This window comes from Ranitomeya variabilis, chromosome 4, assembly GCF_051348905.1.
Source record: "Ranitomeya variabilis isolate aRanVar5 chromosome 4, aRanVar5.hap1, whole genome shotgun sequence".
Taxonomy (NCBI): Eukaryota; Metazoa; Chordata; class Amphibia; order Anura; family Dendrobatidae; genus Ranitomeya; species Ranitomeya variabilis.
In genome coordinates, this window is record NC_135235.1 from 278,954,946 (window position 1) to 278,977,299 (window position 22,354).

The window sequence follows — 22,354 nt, forward strand, 5'->3', positions numbered from 1 at the left end:
TGTACTCCTTTTGCTATTCAGCTACAAATGTAAATCCTCTAACAGTGTGAACTATAAATGACCATATAATACGACCATTGAGTAACCAAAAATACCCACATACTGTGATCGTAATCTACCTTACAGTGAATAAACAATATGATTTTATATTGACCAAAAATACATCCACCTCTGCCGATTTATAGCTATGCCCATGCTACAAATGTATCTTCTCAAAAATGGTGAGCTATGTGTGACTAAATAATGCCGCCACACAGTAACCAAAAGATACAACCATCCATGATTGACTTCTATAGCGTGAGTGAACAATACCGTCCACTCTCAGTTACACAGTACATGAAAGATAGGTTACTTACAATTGTGCCCCGTTACCGCCACCAAAGTAAAAGAAAGGTCCTGGACCCCGTGGCTCATCCGGCCTCTTCTCTGGGAGATGGGATGGCTTATGTTGAGCTGTGGATGTTTCCATTTTCGATGCCTCTAAGGCCTCTACCTCTGCCGCCTCCATTCCAGCTTTTTAGGATAAGATAAGTGATAGGTAAATGCCAAGTTGTACTCATCATTCATCTGTAGGGAAAAGTCATTTATCCAGCGCCATATCTGTCTGCGCCAGATTGCTAACACACATATATTCGTTCAACCTCAGACCTGAAGATCAGGTCAACACCGGACAAATGCCGGCTATGGCAAAAGGATGACAATGATGAGTCCATCCCAGATAAAAGGCAATGACTCTGAGGATGATACTGTGGGGAAAGGAGGACATGCAAAGTATTCATAGAGGTAGCCTGATGTTATTATACTGTACCCAAGTCTATAGCCGCTGATGCTGGTCACAATGTAACAACAAAGTAACAGAAGTAATACAAAATCATTTCTGTGTGTCTGTTTGCTGTATTGTCACCGCCATATAGTGACTGAATAATACCATCATACCATGTCTGAATACTACCATACAGTTGCTCAATATTACCGTCATAAAGTGACTGAATAATACCACACAGTAAATAAATACTACTATACAGCAAATGAATAATACCACCATAGAGTAGCTGAATAATACTCCCTACAGTGACTCAATACTACCGTACAGTAACTGAATACTACCGTAGTGTGACTCAATAATATTACCATACAATGACTCAATACTACCGTACTGTAACTGAATACTACCGTAGTGTAACTGAATAATATTACCATACAGTGACTCAATACTACATACAGTAATTGAATACTACTGTAGTGTGACTAAATAATATTACCATACAGTGACTCAAGACTACATACAGTAATTGAATACTACTGTAGTGTTACTAAATAATACCATCATACCGTGACTGAATACTACCATACAGTGACTCAATACTACTATATAGTAATTGAATGCTACTGTAGTGTGACTGAACAATATTACCATACAGTGACTCAATAATACTATCATACAAAAATTGAGTCATACTACCATATAATGATTGACTAATGCCGCAACACAGTAATAATTCTACCATACAGTAACCGAATAATACCTTCATACAAAGACTGAATAATACTACCATACAATAACTGAGCAATACTACCATAGGGTAACTAGCAAACACTAAGAAATAGAGGGCACCATCAAACAAAATATTTTATGTACTGAACCCGCAGCATGTCAAATATGCACAATGATAAACCAAAGAAAAGAGACATGCATACACGGAGGGATCAACAAACGTACAACAAATACGTGACGATACGCGTCGGGTGGGCCGCATGGGAGCCGGTTCTTCTTTTTCTACCTCAACCTCCTCAGCCATATACAGGGTGTGAGCATGTCCATTAGGAACTTATTCTGATCATGAGCTTTCTAGTATGTATTCTGAGCTCTCTAGCTTATTTGCCTAATAACATTGATCCTTTTTAGGATGTATACTTAGTTAAGGTATTATATTGGCATTTGTCTATCTAGGATATGGTTATTACATATATTTATTATACTGCTGAACCTCTCTGTTTTCTATATTGGGTACCAATCTATTTTTATAGGATTATTTCAAGGTATTAAAGAGAGTTAAATATTATACTATTAGCATGGTATGTAATTTTGGAGGTAATTTGATAAGAGACCGTTCTCCCGTGTGTATAATCTATTGTCTTCCCTCTGTCTTCTTGGGTATATTGTTTTGTTGATTGTGTTTTAAAATGTTTTTAATTCAAGTTGTGTGGTCTTAGGACCTTGAATTAATAAAATTTGCTATACGTTTGTTGATCCCTGCGTGTATGCATGTCTCTTTTCTTTGGTTTATCACCATAGGGTAACTAAATACTACCATACACTGACTCGATAATATCACAAAGACTAACTCAGTAAAACTACCATACAGTGATTTAATACCACCATACAGTGACTCAATAATACCACCATACAGTTATTGAATAATATAACACAATAATAGCACTATCCTAAAATGACTCAATACTATATTAATATTACTACCATACAATGATTGAATAATGCCACCATACATGGACTGAATAATACTGCCATACAATGACTGATTACCACCAATCAAAGACTGAATAATACTGCCATACAATGACTGAATAATACCACCATACATGGACTGAATAATACTACCATACTGTGACTGAATACTAACACCATACACCATCTGAATAATACCACCATACTGTGACTGAATAATACTACCATACACGGACTGAATAATACTACCATACCATGATTGAATATTACCAACATACACGGACTGAATAATACTACCATACTGTGACTGAATAATACCACCATACACGGACTGAATAATACTACCATAGCATGATTGAATATTACCACCATACTGTGACTGAATAATACCACCATACTTTGACTGAATAACACCACCATGCAAGGACTGAATAATACCACCATATTGTGACTGAATATTACCACCATACACAGACTGAAAAATACTACCATACTTTGACTGAATATTACCAACATACACAGACTGAATAATACCACCATACTGTGACTGAATACTACCACCTTACACGAACTGAATAATACTTCCATACTGTGACTGAATATTACCACCATACACAGACTGAATAATACCACCATACTGTGACTGAATACTACCACCGTACACGGACTGAATAATACCACCATACCATGACTGAATAATACCACCATACCATGACTGAATAATACCACCATACACGGACTGAATAATACTACCATACTGTGACTGAATATTACCACCATACACAGACTGAATAATACCACAATACCATGACTGAATAATACCACCATACACGGACTGAATAATACTACCAAACTGTGGCTTAATAATGCCACCATACACAGACTGAATAATACTACCATACTGTGAATGAATATTACCACCATACATGTGACTGAATAATACCACCATACATGGACTGAATAATACTACCATACTGTGACTGAATAATACCACCATACACAGACTGAATAATACTACCAAACTGTGACTGAATATTACCACCATACACGGACTGAATAATACCACCATACCATGACTGAATAATACCACCATACCATGACTGAATATTACCACCATACATGTGACTGAATAATACCACCATACACGGACTGAATAATACCACCATACAGTGACTAAATAATACCATCACATTGCAACTAAATTGATTAGCTGTATAATATCAATGAATAATGAATGATGGTTACTACCATTCTGTAGCTATGTAGTAGTTATTACTACCATACAACAAATGCATTATAACGCTGTCGAGTGACCACCAAATATCTGCTAAAAAATGCTACTAAATAAGCACTGGATATTACTATCATACAGTGACCCTCAGAGGCTAATACCACCATAAAATGACTATATAATAACACTATAAAGTGACAGAATAAAATTACCACCGTACATTGATCAAATACCACCATGCCATAACCAAAGTATGCCACCACAGAATAGCCAAATAATATTGCCACAAAGGGACCACATAGTACCACTATACAACAAGAGAATCATACTACTGAGTAACACCATACAGTAGATATTATCACAAAACAGTGACTCAATATTACCGACATTCCAGTATTGAATACTATCACCATACCAGGACTGAGTAATACCGCTATAAAGTCTCCTAACAATACTATCATACAATGACTAAATAATACCACCACACAGTAATGGAATACTGCTATACAGCAACCGAACAATAACACCATAGCATGACCAAATAATACTTATTAACACCAAATAATACCACAGCCACTAATTAATATTACCATAGTGAGTGAGTATTACTACCATATAGTGAATAAATAACACCGTTATACAGTGACTAAATATTACCATCATACCATGACTGACTATGAGCACTAGTGATGAGCGAGTATGTTCGGATTAGGTGTTATCTGAGCATGCTCATGTCCTAATTGAGCAATCGTGTGCACCGGAATCCAAAATTTCTGAGAACCTACTCCGACCATGGATGACTGTAGAGCAGCACTTGTTACTGGAATTCGATCTTATCACATGGCCTGGAGAAAATTATACCACAAGTGTGTATTTTATGGATTTTTTTTTAGGGAGGGCGAGTAGCGCTCATATCTCCTAAATCATATTTCTTTTAGTAGAACCAGATGTAATAAGGCTGAATGCCAATCCGGAAATGTCAGGCGGCAGCGGTTAAAAATAGATGTATCTAGGGCATTACATGGCTAGTTCCAGTAGTGCCTTTGATGACTCATCCTGCCGCGTAATGAGCAAGCACAATGCGCTTCGCGCTCCTCTTTCTGTTTAATCAGGGGATTTAGTAATAACGAGCTTTACTTGCTGAAAAGCTGATTAGAGGGCTTCTTTTCCTTTAACACTTCATGGTATGATCAAGGCCAGATTATAATCCCAGGATTTAAATAAGTATAATCAGAGCAACAAGTAAAAATTGAAGAGAAACCTTATTAACTTTCCAAGGATGGGTGAGTTCACATATTTATGGCTACCCAATGTTTCTGCACCACTCTGGAGTGAAAGTAAAGTCAGAAGTGATCACAATATTGTCTACTTGGCTCTGGAGAGATTGGCCACCAGATTTCACAACACAAGCTGCATTTATTAATAGGTAGCTCTTTTAGACCTGATGCAGCCAATGTATGTGCTTTGATACTCCATGATACAATGGCTGCAGTTTCTTCCAACCCAACCTGACTGACAGCTCCTCAGGGTCCCTCCTCCCTGCTGCTGTTAAATCTCTGCCCACCTAGTCTAATTAATAGCTCTTCAGTGCCCCTCCTTGCTGCTGCTGTTACATCTCCACCTACCTAGTCTAGTTGATAGCTCCTCAGTGTCCCTCCTTCCTGCTGCTGTTAAATCTCCACCAACCTAGTCTAATTGATAGCTCCTCAGTGTCCCTCCTTCCTGCTGCTGTTAAATCTCCACCTACCTAGTCTAATTGATAGCTCATCAGTGTCCCTCCTTCCTGCTGCTGTTAAATCTCCATCCACCTAGTTTAATTGATGGCTCCTCAGTGTCCCTCCTCCCTGCTGCTGTTAAAGCTCCACCCACCTTGTCCTTGTCTAATTGATAGCTCCTTAGTGTCCCTCCTCCCTACTGCCGTTAAATCTTCACCCACCTAGTCTAATTAATAGCTCTCTAGTATCCCTCCTCCCTGCTGCTGTTAAAACTCCATCCACCTAGTCTAATTGATAGCTTCTCAGTGTCCCTCCTCCCTGCGGCTGTTAAATCTCCACCCACCTAGTCTAATTGATAGCTCCTTAGTGTCCCTCCTCCCTGCGGCTGTTAAATCTCCACCCACCTAGTCTAATTGATAGCTCCTTAGTGTCCCTCCTCCCTGCAGCTGTTAAATCTCCATCCACCTAGTTTAATTGATAGCTCCTCAGTGTCCCTTCTCCCTGCGGCTGTTAAATCTCCACCCACCTAGTCTAATTGATAGCTCCTCAGTGTCCCTACTCCCTGCTGCTGTTAAATCTCCACCCACCTAGTTTAACTTAAAGCTCCTCAGTGTCCCTCCTCCCTACTGCTGTTAAATCTCCACCAACCTAGTCTAATTGATAGCTCCTCAGTGTCCCTCCTCCCTGCTGCTGCTTTGATCGCACAATGCTCAGTACAAGCTGCAGCTATCAGATTGGGTGGAAGCTTTTTGAATATATTTGCACTCAATACCTTTCTCACTCTTGGCGGCAAATTTATCAGTCCATACAAGCAGGACATCTGTGCTGGTTTCCTGTTCATATAGAATGGGAACGCTGCAGCCAATCAGTGGCCACTAATTGCCTGCAGCCATTTCTTGACACCACCAAATGTTGATGCCAGCAATCTGACAGAGAATACAGGATAAAGATAAGTGCAGTTTCTTTCTCTTTTTTCATTACAACCCCCTGGGCAAATGGATCTTAGTTGCTAAAGTGTTGTAAAGCACTTAGAGTATTTTTGCTTAGTCTGCTCCAAAAACTGCACACAAAAGTGTGCACATAGCCTTTGGGTGTGTTCACATTGAGTGTTTTTTGCTGAGTTTTTTGGAGTAAAAACTGAGCAGAAACTTGAGGTTTTTGGGGAGTTTTGAGTTTCCGCTCAGTTTCTGCTCCAAAAATCAACCAACAACGTAATAAAATCTGCTTCAATTGTGAGGTCCTCATCAGAAATATTGGTGAAATCTTCTTTTAAAACCAAGAAAACACAATTTTGTAAATAATTTAATTAACGACACACATCTCTGAACATACCTGGTAAAATCCGTGAGTCTGAGCAAAGCTGACTCCTCCTTTTCTTTTTTGCCGTGGAAGGTGCTTTTCTTGAAGAACTCGGAACCTTCACGGTTTGGCTTGTAGACCGATGATGGCTTTTTTCCTGTGAAGGATTATTTTCCATCCACTCGTCTTTGTCATTATTGGCTGCGGATGGTGTTGCTTCTTTTATAGCGTCCTTTGTATTATTTTGCCTTTCATGTTTTTTTACTCCCTCTGGCTCTGGATTATGGTTTGATGTGTCGTACAATCGTTGCTGTGAGGTTTCCTCCTTTGGCTCAGATGGACCGCTCTTCAGCTGCATATCGGGAGAGTCCAGGTCTGAGTCATGAACCTAGGCCATTGTACTAGTTTGGTATTTGAGGGTGGGGAATAAAATTTAGAAAACTTTAGAAACATAGAAAACAATTAAACATTATGGATATGTGCACACAGAGATATTCTAGAAATTTTTGAAGCAGAAACTCCACGTTTTTGAGGAGTATTTGAGAGATTTTGCTTAGTTTCTGCTCCAAAAGGACTCCATGTGAACATAGCAAGTGTCTGCTCCAAAAACTTCCCAAAAAATACAGTGTGCACATACCCTTAAGCTATGTTTACACAATTTTTCTTAGAGTTTTCTTAGTGGGCACTACTTCAGGAAATGCTCTTTTTTGAGGGAGGATGAATTTGTAGCAGAGCCACTGACAAAAAAACGACAACACAGCCAGCAGTGAATCTATTCAGTATAAAGATGGTACATGTTTTCCTAAGGCCTGTCCCACACGTCCAGATAATTCCGGTACCGGAAAAAATCGGTACCCGAGTTATCCATGTCCGTGTGTCCGTGAGCTCACGTAGGCCATCCGTGTGGCACACGTGCGGCAGCCGTGTGCCGCCTGGGTACCACACGGACTGTGCAGGAGAGACAGCGCTACAGTAAGCGCTGTTCCCCCAGCATGGTGCTGAAGCCGCCATTCATCCGTTCTCTCCAGCGCTAGCTGGGGAGAAGGGATGAAAAATCTTTTTTGGGGGGTTTTTATGTGTTTAAAATAAACTTTAGGGCATCCTCCCCCCTCCCACCCCCTGTGCGCCCGGCCGCCGGCATTAAAATACTCACCCGCCTCCCTCAACGCTTGCTCTCCGCCCCGCAGCTTCTCCTGTATGAGTGGTCACGTGGTGCTGCCCATTACTGTTGATGAATATGCGGCTCCACCTCCCATAGGGGTGGAGCCGCATATTCATCACTGTAATACGTGCGCTCCCACGAACACTGACATGTCTCTGTGTTTGGCACACGGAGGCACGGTCCGCAAAAAATCAATGACATCTGCACAGATGCATTGATTTCCATGTGTCTACGTGTGTCAGTGGCTCCGGTACGTGAGGAAACTGTCACCTCACGTACTGGAGCCACTGACGTATGAAACTGGCCTAACGTGGATTTGCCTAAGAAAACTTGACAGAAAAAAAAGCGTTGTGTGCACGTACCCTTAAACTATATTTTTTTAGGACTTTTTGGGAGTGGAATTGCTCCAAAATCATCCTCCAAAACAACTTCTGAATTGTTTGGGAAACTCTTCCTTCTCATTTATAGGGAATATCCACCATGTTGTTCATATGAGAAGTTTTTGAGAGTTTTTTTTTCTTAAAAAGATTCTGAAAAATGTCTGGTGGGCAAAAAATTAAAAAAAAGTCACGTCTTTGATGGGCCTTCTCATCTGCTCCAAACTAGGCACTGTCCAATCAAAAGACTGCAAAAAAACCATACCAAACTCTTCATTATCTCTTCAAGAAAAGAAAAACTCATCCAAAATTCCCTGAAGTGGTTTTCGCTTGAAAAAACGAGTCGTTTTTGAAAGTCTCAAGAAACTCTGTATGGTTATGTGCTCACAAAGTCTTTCTGCTGAATTTTCGGAGAAAAATCTGAGCAGAAACTTCACGTTTTTGAGGAGTTTTTGAGATTTGGAGGAGGATTCGGAGAGTTTGTGCTCAATTTCAGCTTCAAAAAACCTCATAAAAAACATCAGTGTGCCCATAGGCTATGACTATAATCTTCCTATAATTTCCACTTCTAATTGTTTGCCTAAGTACGGCCATGGGGTCACTGCATTGTTTTATCGGCTGATTTTAGAAATAAAATCTACGAAAAACATCACAATGGCAAAGATGGGATAGGTGATTCGTAGAACAGTCTTAGAAATTATTTTGGCCCTGTATAGACACCATTTGGGAAATACTTGCTTGAGAAAGCTTTGTGTGAGGCCTAAATATTGGACTGACTACTGTCAGTAAACAAGTTATTTGTTGCCCATAGCAACCAATCACAGCACAGCTTTCGTTTTATCAGAGCAGTTTAAAAAATGAAAGCTGAGCTCGGATTGGTTGCCATGGGCAGCAGAAACAATTTCAAGGTACTGATCAATTGACGTTTGGGCCTTATCACTCCCGTTGTCAACGGCTTGTTTCACCACAGCCTGTCATGTCAGCGCGTAGGGACGTAGACAAGGGGAATGGTAGCCATAGATTGTTGTTCCAAATATAGACAAGTCAAGAGCCCGTTCCTCACATGGGGAGAGTCAGCGATCAGAACTAGCCCCTATCGCTGCTGTGTAACCAATTAAATGGCGCTGTCATTCTCTAACAGAGGCATTTAAGTAGCACAAACTTGTTGGGGTGTCTGTTCGGTCACCCATCGCACCTCCCCTTTTGATGAGATCGGTTGCCATGGCATCCAGTGGCTGCCATCTTGGTACTCCTGTGAAGCCAGGCCAAGGGCTTTATAGGAGACGGTGCATTTCACTATGTACTGTAAAACCGAAAGACTTGAAGTATATAGTACAAGCGATCAAAGAATTGAAGGTTCGGGTCCCCTCTGGGGCCTAAAAAATAGAAAGTTGTAAAGAAAAGTTAAAGATTTAAAAAAAAAAGTTTTTAATGACCCCCTATTTAAAAAAAAATAAAAAAATTATGGTAATAATATAATCCGCCATGTCTGTACAAGCTCAGGCTATCAAAATATACAATTATTTAACCCATAGTAAAAAAAAAAAATCAAAACTTCAGAATTGCTGCTTTTTTAAGTCCCGCACCTTCCCCAATATGCAATAAAAATGTAATATGTGCCCCAAAATGACATCAGTTAAATATATAACTCAACAGGCAAAATACAAACCCAGCCCAGCTCCAGATTTGGGGTTTGTTTCAAAAAGTGGCGACATTTTTTTTTTTTTTTACAAAAGACTGAATATTTTTTAACTACCGTACTAAAATATATAAAGAAACATACGAGTTTGGTATCGAGGAAATTGTACTGAGCTGCAGAATTATACTGTCAGGTCATTCTTACTGCACAGTGAAAGACATAAAATAAAACCCAAAAACAAGGTTGGAATTGCTTTTTTTTGGGTTTTTACATTTGACAGCAAATTTCCTTTTTTTTCAGTATATTGTATGGGAAAATGAATTATGTCATTTAAAGCTACAAGTATTATTTTTTTTTCCTTGCATGCATTTGGGGCAAAAAGTCATTTTGACATTTGAGTTTCATTAAAATGTTGCATCATTTGATTTTTCCAAGCTTTTTGTTTCCTACGTTCCTCCTTAAAGTATTTTGTGTCAATAAATCAGCTGAGAGGGGCTCAGAAAAGATAGATAAAAGGATTACAAACTCTCTTCACCAGACAGTCACATTGAGCTCACTGATGGATCCTCAGTTAACTCATTCTGCAGCCAGCAATAAACAGTGCAACACAGAGATTACAGAAGGAAAACATTTTTAATGAAACTCAATTGCAAAAGAATATTTTTTGGCACCAACTGAATGAGTTCAAGTAATAAATAAATTGTGGACAACCTCTTTTCTACACTGGGCAACCCCTTTAAGAGTGGAAATACTTTGCAATAAGGCTTAAAGGAAATCTGTCAGCAGGTTTTTGCTATGTAATCTAAATACATCAGTAGATAGAGGATGAAACACAGAATTCAGGGATGTGTCACTTGTCAAAGTGTGTGCTGTTGTTTACTAACTGTGAAGGATTTATCACTAAGAGATTAACATTTTTGGACTTGACTAGCAACGCCCCCTCCTGTGATAAGCACCTCCTCTTTATGGACAGAGAACCTGGTGTGGGCAGAGTTAGCTTTCTCAGCTCTGCTGCAGTCTGTAAATAAAAGCTCTGATTGTGTCAGAACCGCTTCACCCAGTAAGCTAAGTGATACATCGTTGGATTCAGCTTCTCTTTGCCTACATCATTCTGCTCTCAGATGAGGTAGCAAAAACCTGCTGACAGATTCCCTTTAAACTGTTGGCGGCACACCAGATGGCAAAGCACAAGTCGCCAATGCCTTCAGGTGGTTTTTCACACGTTGGTTTTGCCAGCAGCGCCTGGTGCAAGGATCTCAGATTTAGTTGTTTTCTTCTTCTGCTCCTTTTGCAGGTCATTGTATACCCGGAAAAAGGGCAAGTGTGAATACAACAGAAAAGACAATGACCTGGGTGAAATCCAATCTACCTATACTGGAAACTGGAGACCTGACATGCCAAGTTACTTATTAATAAAAAAAAAAAAAAGAAAAAAGAAAGCTGCTGGCATGAATGAAAATGAAAAACAGACGACGGCTCATAACTTTCTAATCTAAAGGAACATTTTGCACTTGCCAAAAGCTGATCTCCTGCCCATAAACCGAGCAGCTAGAAGTAGTTGTGTTACTTTCTTGGATGAAATTTCATATGGCGCTTAGGTTCTGAAATGACCTCATCTGTCTTACGACAGTGACGGGTTGTGAAGAATGACTTGGCCGGGACTCCGGTGATAATTTCTATTCTGTCAGCACTGATTATTACGCTCTACGCTCTACATAAATGATGACAAGTCGCGGCCAATTCACTTCGAAATATTAGGCACTTCACAGGGTCCTATGGAAGTCTTCCAGCGATCAGACGGTCCGTTCACATCAGGCTGCTGAAATCTCCAGTGATCAAGCTCTAAGACCCCATTCAGACATCTGTTTTTCACATTCATGATCTACGTACCCATTACAGCCTATGAGGGGTTGTTGAGTATTTTTTTTAAAAAAAAACAGATCCAGAATACTGAAAAAAAGTCATTTTTATTTTATTTATTTATTTTATTTATTTATTTTATTTATTTTGCATATAAAATATGGATTTCAGAACTTTTTTTTAGTAATAGGGCACAAGCATTTTGTTTCTTTAAAGGTTTTGTAGGCATTATCATTTTATTAAATGCATGAATTTTTAGCTAAAAAATTATTTTTGTAATTGTCCTTTCATTAAAAGTTTTGCACTGTTTGCCTTTTATAGCATATGAATTGCACTGTTTATTGCAAGATGCAGAATGACCCAACTGAGTGATCGGTCAGTGAGCTCCAATGGGAGAGTTTGAAACTGTTAATTGACTTTGTCTCAGCTCATCTCCTCTGATTTATTACCACAGACCACATCAAAGTTTAATGTGCTGGAAAATAAAATGTTGGTAAAAGCAAAACGATACAAAAGTGTCTCTCTCATAGGGAACACAGGAGGATTCAGGAAAGCTGAGCGTCCCTGCCTGGGGGACTCTGGAGAGATAGTGTGGGGGACTCTGGAGAGATAGTGTGGGGGACTCTGGAGAGACAGTGTGGGGGACTCTGGAGAGACAGTTTGGGGGACTCTGGAGAGACAGTGTGGGGGACTCTGGGGAGACAGTGTGGGGGACTCTGGAGAGATAGTGTGGGGGATTCTGAAGAGACAGTGTGGGGGACTCTGGAGAGATAGTGTGGCAGACTCTGGAGAGATTGTGTGGGGGAATCTGGAGAGACAGCGTGGGGGACTCTGGAGAGATAGTGTGGGGGACTCTGGAGGGACAGTGTGGGGGACTCGGGAGACAGTGTGGGGGACTCTGGAGAGATAGTGTGGGGGATTCTGGGGAGACAGTGTGGGGGACTCTGGAGAGATAGTGTGGGGGATTCTGGAGAGACAGTGTGGGGGACTCTGGAGAGATAGTGTGGCAGACTCTGGAGAGATTGTGTGGGGGAATCTGGAGAGACAGCGTGGGGGACTCTGGAGAGATAGTGTGGGGGACTCTGGAGAGATAGTGTGGGGAAGTCTGGAGAGATAGTGTGGGGGACTCTGGAGAGATAGTGTGGGGAAGTCTGGAGAGATAGTGTGGGGGACTCTGGAGAGATAGTGTGGGGAACTCTTGAGAGATAGTGTGGGGGACTCTAGAGAGATAGTGTGGGGGACTCTGGAGAGATAGCGTGGGGGACTCTGGAGAGATAGCTGTTAGCTGAACGATGGCCGAATGATTGTTCATCCAACAACTAGACATTGTGCATGGGGGTGCAGGGGGTTAAAGGGAAGCTATACTCAGAAAATTACCTATTGTTTAAACTAGATTTTTAGGTTAAGTGCAATGTTTTAAACATTTTGACATTTTTTTCTTCATATCACAATCTGCATTAAAAATAAAAAATAGAAATATTGCAATTTTCACATTGACCACTAGGGCTTTTATAGACTGTAATTTCCTGTTATTTCAGGAAACAACACATGCACATAGTCACAACGAGCAGACTACGATCTTATAATTTGTATTGAAGTACTTTATAAGCCTGTGCAAAGATCATTATGAAGGGGAGGGGAGCAGAGTCAGCTGTGACATCGCCTATTGTGATTGGTTATCCACTGTATATATATAGAGGTGTTATCAGTCATTGTACAGGAGGAGGAGGTGAGCTGTGACATCACCTATTGTGAATGGTGGATCCTGTGTTATTTGTGTTATGTGGGGATTGCCTAGCAACCAGGCAACCCCCACATGTACTCAGGCTGGCTAACAGGTGTAAATCATTCAGCTGCGGAGAAGAAAACTAAATCTCCGAGCACTTACAAATACTCGGAGACCACCCGAGCGTGCATGGGAAAACCCGAGCAACGAGTATATTCGCTCATCACTAGTTATCAGTCATTGTACAAGAGGAGTAGGAGGTGAGCTGTGACATCACCTATTGTGATTGGTGGATCTCTTGTTATTTAAGATATTTATAGATGTTACTGTCACAAGAATACCACAACAGAGAGGAGTGAGAAGACCACAGTGTCTGATTGCTCCTACTCCTGCGCTGAAAAGAAGCACTTCACCTTCTTTTTAAATGGTGTTAATTTCTTTTGGCAGTACAGGGGTTAATTGGCCATGTTGGGAGCTCTGGGAGTCTGAGCTCTCAGCTGAGCTCAGTTAGCAACTCTAGCAACTGAGCTCCCTTCTCCTTTTTAATCTGGGTCCTGATTGAAACCGATGTCAAAGCTAGCTTTTGCTGCATAGCTTGGAAGAGAGGTGTTTTGGTGCTTATTATGATATCTGTGACTGTTGCGTGGGTTTGTTAGTGTGATAATTCCCTTCCTTTCTCTTACTTTTTCCTCGTCCTCCACTCCCCGATGCATGCCTCTGTTATAGATGAGTGAATATTTGTATTCCTGGTATTTCCAGTTACCCTTGTTCATGTTGCCTTGTTCAATGGGTTGGTGTACTGCGATGCAGAGCAGCTCCCCTCTTCCCTGTGTGGGGAAGGGAACAGACAGAGGGCTGATTCAGGAGATAAGGCAAAGCTGGCGGCCCTGGCATCTTCACCTTCAGAAGTATCCTACGGAATAGGGAAAGCTAGGGCGCCCCCTAATGTTAGGGACTGGGAAGGAGCCTCTGATCCCGGGTCACCCGACAGCTGAGTTGTGACAGTTACCTTTCATTCTAATCCTGCATCTGATGATAAGAAAACTGCTGAAAACTCTTCCTCAAAGGACTGTAAGTATATTTGTAAAAAAGCAAGTGGCCAGTGGAAAAATTACAAGATTGCTGATTGTGTTTCTTTATAAAAAAAATCATGATTTAGAAAAAATGCCACATTGTGGTATTTAAAAAAAAAAATACATATAACACAAGAATTATTTTCTATTATAGCTTCTCTTCAAGCCTTAGATCAGAGATTGCTTTGCCCGTATTGTCATTGTTGGCAGTCATGATGGACCCACCGTGAGGGACACGTGAGCGATAAGGGAATCTCCATTTAATCGGCTAAATTTCCGGTTGATTCTTCGAAGAGTCTCAGTTGAAATTGAGTTGATTAAATCCATCATTGTCCATACCTGAAGCTTAATATCTGTAAGAATAGACTCTGGCTCCAAAATAAACTCCAAAACTTAAGAAGCTCCGTATACAATGGCCCTAATAAAGGTGTCATACGATCACAGGAAAGAGGAGGCTGAGCCATTTCCTGGGATCACATCCACACCCTAGGCTTCTCCAGCAGACTGAGACATACAACACTCCTGTTTTCTCACACAAGTCAAATTTCTTTTTTCAGGGACTATTAATAGAAGCCAAGAACGGAGCAGGCTCTGGGGGTCATCCTTTTGTTCCACTAGAATTCTCTTTATATAGGAGATATTATAGGACTACAAAGGAAATGCAGATGTCTGCTCACCGTCAAGATCTGGACCTCAAAATTCGAGCTCAGCTGCATTTAGACACCAAGAGCTACTTAACTCATTGATTGGCGGCAGCTCTGTTGATGATGTCAGAGCTGCAGACAAACGGCAGAGATTGGTGGCAGTGCCACTGAGCTCAATGATTGGTTACAGAGCTGTTGACCTGATGTCCGTGAGGTCCAAGATCTCAGAAGCTATTGAGTGCCAGTGCTGTACCCAAAGAGGGTAAGGTTTTTTTACAACTATTTCTTCTTATAGAGGAAGGTTTTCTGAAAAGGGACCACCCCGTTAAGACTGAAACCACCCTGAAATAAAAATAAACTAATTTTGAGACTTTTCGTGAGGACAGAAGTGGATGTGGTGTCCAATGAGACATAGTTTAGGCCATTGATACTCTCTTGCATATTCTGTACGTGTGTTCTTCATCTTCATCCCTTCTTGACATATGACGAATATTTACGTCACATTTCGGATCCCTGATGCGCGAGTCCTCATCTTGCCCGGCAGATGAAGTCTGCACTCCACTGCTATGTATAGTGGAAGTAATCAGATGATCGCAGGTTCAAGTCCCCTAAGGGGACTAACAAAAGCAGTAAAAGATTATAAAAAAATACAAAAGTTCAAAATCATCCCCATTTGCCCCGTTAAAAAAAAACACATATTTAGAAACGTAATTTCCATACTAGTTCGATCTATCAAAATATAAAATTAATTATTCCAATAGTTAAATAGAGTAACGAGAAAAAAAATTGAAAACCCAGAAGTATGGGGTTTTTTTGGCTTCTGCAACATTGCAATAAGAAGAGATCAAAACATTGTATCTACCCCAAAATGGTATCAGTAAAAACTTCAGCTCGGAGCACAAGAAATAAACCCTCACCCACACACAGAACCTGAAACGTTAAAACTTTCCGAGTCTCGGAAAATGGAGATTTGATTTTAATACACAAATTTCCACATTTTTTTTCACCACTGATAAAAAAAAAAAAAAAAAACTATACATGTTTGGTGTCTGTGCACTCGGACTGACCTGGGGAATCCAATTTCTAGCTCAGAGTTACCCTATAGGGAACATGGCACATAGAAATCCCCAAAAAACTATTGTGGAATTGCACTTTCTTTTGCAATTGTAATGCACTTAGAATTTTTGTTTCCCGCTTTCCAGTGCATCACATGATAAAATGAACAGTGTCATTCAAATGTACAACTCGACCTGCAAAAAAAAAGCCCTTATATGGCTATGTGGACAGAAAAAGGAAAAAGTTATGGCTATCGGAAGAAGGACAGGAAAAAACATTAACAAAAAAAATAGAAATTGGTTGCGACATGAAGGCGATAAAGGGGTGATATAACAACTAGATATGTCGTAAATGTGTTTAATCAGTATGGGACCCAACAAAAATATGTCATAAGTTGTGATCTATGGGGGTCTTGATCCTCCTCCAATCTCTACAACAAAGGGCAAAAGTACTTAGGTGGTATCCGCTACCTATTCTACTGCTGCTGAATGAGACAGTTGTGGTGTGGCAGTAGATTTGTTCCAGTTTGTCAGGATTAGTTTGGGCACTGTGAATAAGGAGATGTAATACATTGCATTGTATACCGATGACTCATAAATGTGCTGTTCTGCCATCTACTGGGCAATGTGTGTATGAAAGCTAAGTGATTATTCTCCTCACAACAAGCTGCCATAGAAACGGCTGGAAGGAGCCTCCCAGCTTAGGACTCTCAGACTTCCTGAGATAATTCCCAGCTTAGGACTCTTAGACTTCCTGAGGAAACATCCAGTTCTGGGCCATTCAAGCTGCTAAGGAAGCAAACACTACCTGCACCCAGACACTAGTGCCCCCGGGGGGTCCTATACCATCCACAAGTGCCACCTCCCGCTATTGACAATTGTTGTGGACATCAGGAAAGTGTTGAGGGGTCCAGCGACCCACTTCAGCTACCGTGATATCATTATCTGCTGCCAGTGGGACTACATGCCCCAGATGGCCGTTCTGCATCATCTGGCGCCTTGCCTGTGTCTCACCACACTTGGGTGACAATTGTGCCCTTAAAGGGAACCTGCAAGTTCATTTTTTTATATGGAAGTAGTGGTATGGCTTGATGTCTACAAAACAGGGATTATGTCTATTGTAGGACAAGCACCAATACAATGTGCCAATCATGAGAATCTAAGATGAAAGCCATATGTAAATCAGGCTGAAGTGCACTTGGGATGGGTCACTGTATGTGGACTGATTCTTCCAAGAGCACTGACATGCCCCAATGCACTTTCAGCCTGATTTGCATATGATTTCTACACTAGATTTCCCAAATTGGATCTCTACAAAAAAGATTCATCTTTATTGAGGGTCGAGCACCTATACAGCCATAGCATGGGGTTTATTTTATATTCAGAGACCCGTAACATTTTTGTTTTTCCATTGATGGAGCTCTGAAAGGGCTATTGATACCATTCTGGGTTACATACAAAGTATTGATCCTTTTTATTCTATTTTGTAAAGTATTGTGAAGACCAATAAGGCTGGAGTTCTGATTTTTTTTCCTCTTTGGGGCCTTTACCACTTAGGTTAATTAGTTTTACATTTTGGTAGATCAGACTGCTATGAATGCCTTTTTTTGTTATTTTTAAAGGGGGGGAATGGGGTGATTTAAATCTTTATATTTCTTTTTTTTAATAATTTTTACATTTAAAAAAAAACTTTTTTTTTAGCGGACTTGAACCTGTTTTAGAAATTTCAATACAACTGTATTTAACATCTCCCTAATGAAGCCCAGCCTGTGTCTGAGCTTCACAGGAGGACAAAAGGCCACCAGCAACTATGGGAGCGCATGAGCACCCCGCGTCTTGTTGTAAGGGAGCAGATGGGAGCCAGTGGACCCACGATTGCGTCATTTAAATACCATTGACAGCAGCGATTGGATTGTTACACACATGGGTAGAGTGCAGGCTCAGCTCTTGAGCCCGCAGCATATATGGAAACTGGACATATGCGAAGAGTCTCACGACCGTATAACTTGGACGAGGATCACAACACAATGCTCGGACTGGTCGTCGGTTCTCCCCATTCAATGGGACAGCTGCATAGGAATACATTGAGGTGGGGAGAGGTGTGTCCCACTCTCATCTCCAAAGTTTTCAATGAACAGAAATAGCAATTGATAAATGGAGAAAGTAGCATAGTTTTCCAATAAGATACATTTGCTTGCACAATTGATTTGCGCAAAGTTTGGTAAAAATTCAGAGAGCATTTAGTTTTCAGTATCCTTTTGATAATTATATGGTTCTATTCCCACAATTAGCTTTTGGTGAGTTTTGGATGTTGCAGATTTTCTGCATTTACCGTATTAGGGTAATTTTTACAGCTTTTTTTGTGTTTTTTTTAATGCAAATTTTCAGCTGCGTTTTACAGTACCAGCAAAGCCTACACGATTTCAGAAATCTCATGCATACACATTGTTTTTTTTTATCATCAGTATTTTGTGCTTTGCATGGTTTTTCGCACGATAGAACATGTCATTTCTTCCATGGCTTTTTCAGCGTTTTTCACCATCACATTGACGTGAATGGGTGGTGAAAAAAAACAATGAAAATCTGCAGCAAAACCGCATATATCAGGTTTTGCTGCTTTTTTTTTTGTGCCAAAACCTCAAATCCTGATTCTATAGAATAGGAGGACTTATTTTTCTTTTGCACTAAACTTTATCAGCATGCACAGGAGGCAAATCCAGCATGCCAAAACCGCAGAAAAAAAGGGCCAAAAAATGCAAACCAAGCAAAAACTTTTTTTTTTTATCAGGTTTTGCTTTAGAACCCCCCCCAAAAAAAAAAAAACGTGTAGTGTGAACCTACTAACACATGAAGTTGTATAAGACCTGGGTCACACTGTGACATCTGACACCTTCATCTCCATACACTACACCGCTTCTTTGGATACTTTAGGGACACAGAGATTGAGGCAAAGTATAATACGACGTTACAATGTCACAATATTGTATCCCGTCGCTGATTTTCCTGCCATCGTTTGCTATTAGTGCAGTTTCTGCAGGGAATAAAGGAAACCGTTCCCTCTTTCCTTATTTACCTGATGTCTGTTTGTTCCAAATCATTTTCAATGTGATAAATTAACAAATTTTTACACATATAAATCTTACTGTTTTTACTTATTTATTTGTTTTTTTTTTGCTTTGCTTCTATTGTTGTACCTTTTGTTCCCTGCAATGCTCGCTCCATAGTCAGTGAAATAAGCCTGAGACTCCTCATTTTTCAGGTCTTATCTGCACCTATTCAGTTCTGTAACCTTTCACATCCAGTATAATAACATGTATGAAGATAAAATGAGCAATTCTGCTTGTTATTACCACGATTCCTTCACTACTTTGCTGCATTCCTGGATTTTCAGCATCACCCCTCCTATTTGTTTTTTTTTATTATTTTATTTTTTTAGCAATAAATCCCCATAAGCACTAACCTGGCTTCCCCTGTGTGATAGTGACAGATCCACTCACTGCAGGAAGTCATTATTTTTTTTATCTTGTAGAAGAAGCTGCTTCTCTTGTTGCTGGGACACCGAAGGGTGTTCCACAACTCTGGCTTGTCAAAGTGTAGCACTGCCTACAAAAGCAACCCCCTCCTGCCTTCTCGCAGCCTGTTCCCTAGCAACTCTTGGCTGGAGACCATATTGTATAGGGCATCGTCCACTGTAACACAAGCTCCATTGTCTGATACATCCTGCTGCGACGGAACACAAACTTGTGTCAACTTTACAAAAAGCAACTGTAAATATCATAGAACCCTAGAATGTTAGAATTGGAAGGGACCTCCAGGGTCATCATGTCCAACCCCCTGCTCAATGCAGGAGTCACTAAACCATCTCAGACAGATGTCTGTCCAGCCTCTGTTTGAAGACTTCCATTGAAGGAGAACTCACCACCTCTCGTGGCAGCCTGTTCCACTCATTGATCACCCTCACTGCCAAAAGTATTTTCTAATATCTAATCTGTATCTTCTCCCTTTCAGTTTTATTCCATTGTTTCTCGTGTTTCCATGTGCAAATGAGAATATTGTTGATCCCTCTACACGGTGACAGCCCTTCAGATATTTGTAGACAGCTATTAAGTCTCTTCTTAGCCTTCTTTTTTGCTAGCTAAACATTCCCAGATCCTTTAACTCAGTGATTTTCAACCTTTTTTGAGCCGCGGCACACTTTTTATACTTAAAAAATCCCGGGGCACACCACCAACCAAAATGGCACAAAATGACACTAAAACAGTACATATTCTACATATAGTTAATAATATAGATTCTAAATGTATTTATACTCACTCAGTGTGAAACCTGGGCCTGTTTCGATAAACACAAAAGGGATATCCTGGCATGAATGGTGGAAAGACACACACGAAGCTCTTCCTCAACAGTTCTCAGTCTCTCCCTGTTTTTAGTTTTTTTTTGTGCACATGCCCTAACCCTACCCCTAACCCTAACCCTAACCCTAACCCTTACCCTACCCCTAACCCTAGTTCTAACCCTAGTTCTAACCCTAACCCTAGTGGAAAAAGAAAAAAAAATATTTTCTTTTTTTTTATTATTGTCCCTACCTATGGGGGTGATAAGGGGGGGTCATTTACTATTTTTTTTATTTTGATCACTGTGATAGGTTATATCTCAGTGATCAAAATATACCTGGAACAAATCTGCCAGCCGGCAGATTCGGCGGGCGCACTGCGCATGCGCCCGCCATTTTGGAAGATGGCGGCGCCCATGGAGAAGACGGACGGATACCGGGAGGCCCGGTAAGTATGAGGGGGGGGATCTGAGCATGGGGGGTGGATCGGAGGATGGGGGGTGGCATCGGAGCACGGGGGGAGCGGGCAGGAGGACGGGGGAGCGGACAGGACGACAGAGGGGAGCGGGGCACCGGACGGAGGACCGGAGAGGAGATCGGTGGTGGTGGGGGGTACATAAGTGTTTCCAGCCATGGCCGATGATATTGCAGCATCGGCCATGGCTGGATTGTAATATTTCACCAGTTTTTTAGGTGAGATATTACAAATCGCTCTGATTGGCAGTTTCACTTTCAACAGCCAATCAGAGCGATCGTAGCCACGAGGGGGTGAAGCCACCCCCCCTTGGGTGAAGTACCACTCCCCCTGTCCCTGCAGATCGGGTGAAATTGGAGTTAACCCTTTCACCCGATCTGCAGGGACGCGATCATTCCATGACGCCACATAGGCGTCATGGGTCGGATTGGCACCGACTTTCATGACGCCTACGTGGCGTCAAAGGTCGGGAAGGGGTTAATGAGCTGTTGCTGACTTAATGATTATACACAGCATTATTGGCGGGCATTACCTTGGCGGCGGGCAAATGCGAGAGTCTCTCTGCTCTCAGGATGACGCGCCGGTCTCGGTGACGTCATTAAGTCGCGTGAGCGTTCAAAGCTCGCGCATGTGTTATTCCGTGACTGCGCATCGCTGCGCATTGCCGGGGAACAAAACAAAGGGGGCACCATAGTTTGGGGAACTTTCCCCGCGGCACACCCGACCATGTGTCGCGGCACACTAGTGTGCCGCGGAACACTGGTTGAAAATCACTGCTTTAACTGTTCCTCGTAGGACAGTTTACAGTCCGCTCACCATCCTGGTTGCTCTTCTCTGAACTTGCTCCAGTGTTTCAATGTCTTTTTTAAAATGTGGTGCCCAGGACTGGACACAGTATTCCAGATGAGGCCTGACTTCTGTTTATATACATATACACACGCACATATACATTGACCAGTACAAATATATGATCCATATGTCACGAGGTTACCGTGACAGAGAGCAGCCAGATGACTGTTGCATCTCCTACTCCTGCACTGATTAGAAGTACTTCACCTTCATATTAAAAGGTGCAGGTTTGTTTTAGCAGCGCAGGGGTTAATCTGCTCAGTTGAGAGCTCTTGGAAATTCTCCTGCACTAAGGCTCCCAGCTGTTCACTGTTATCTTCTCCCCACCCCTATATATTCTGAGCCCTGGCAAGCACTCATTGACAGAGTTAGTATTTGCTGCAGGGTTAGGAGATGGTGGTTTGTGGTTGTTTATTTAGAAGGTGTTTGGTGGATTTATCTGACACTGT

The 22,354-nt window shown here is 41.2% G+C and overlaps 1 protein-coding gene across 5 annotated transcripts in view; it reads right to left on the bottom strand.

The window, feature by feature from the left end:
* The window catches only part of TTLL10 (tubulin tyrosine ligase like 10), a 78,443-nt gene extending 58,504 nt beyond the window's left edge, over positions 1-19,939 (bottom strand). Inside the window, exons 1-3 of one of the 5 annotated variants that reach the window (XM_077249993.1) lie at positions 19,709-19,939; positions 6,746-7,113; positions 357-513 (exon numbers count right to left, since the gene is read on the bottom strand). In XM_077249993.1, coding sequence (XP_077106108.1) covers positions 357-513; positions 6,746-7,070 — 482 coding nt within the window. In that variant the 5' untranslated portion in view covers positions 7,071-7,113; positions 19,709-19,939. Of the gene's footprint in view, positions 1-356; positions 514-6,745; positions 7,114-8,989; positions 9,060-9,314; positions 9,982-19,708 lie in introns of those variants that run through there. The other 4 variants (XM_077249994.1, XM_077249991.1, XM_077249995.1 and 1 more) reach the window with 4 other exon arrangements.
* Between the last annotated feature and the right edge of the window lie 2,415 nt (positions 19,940-22,354).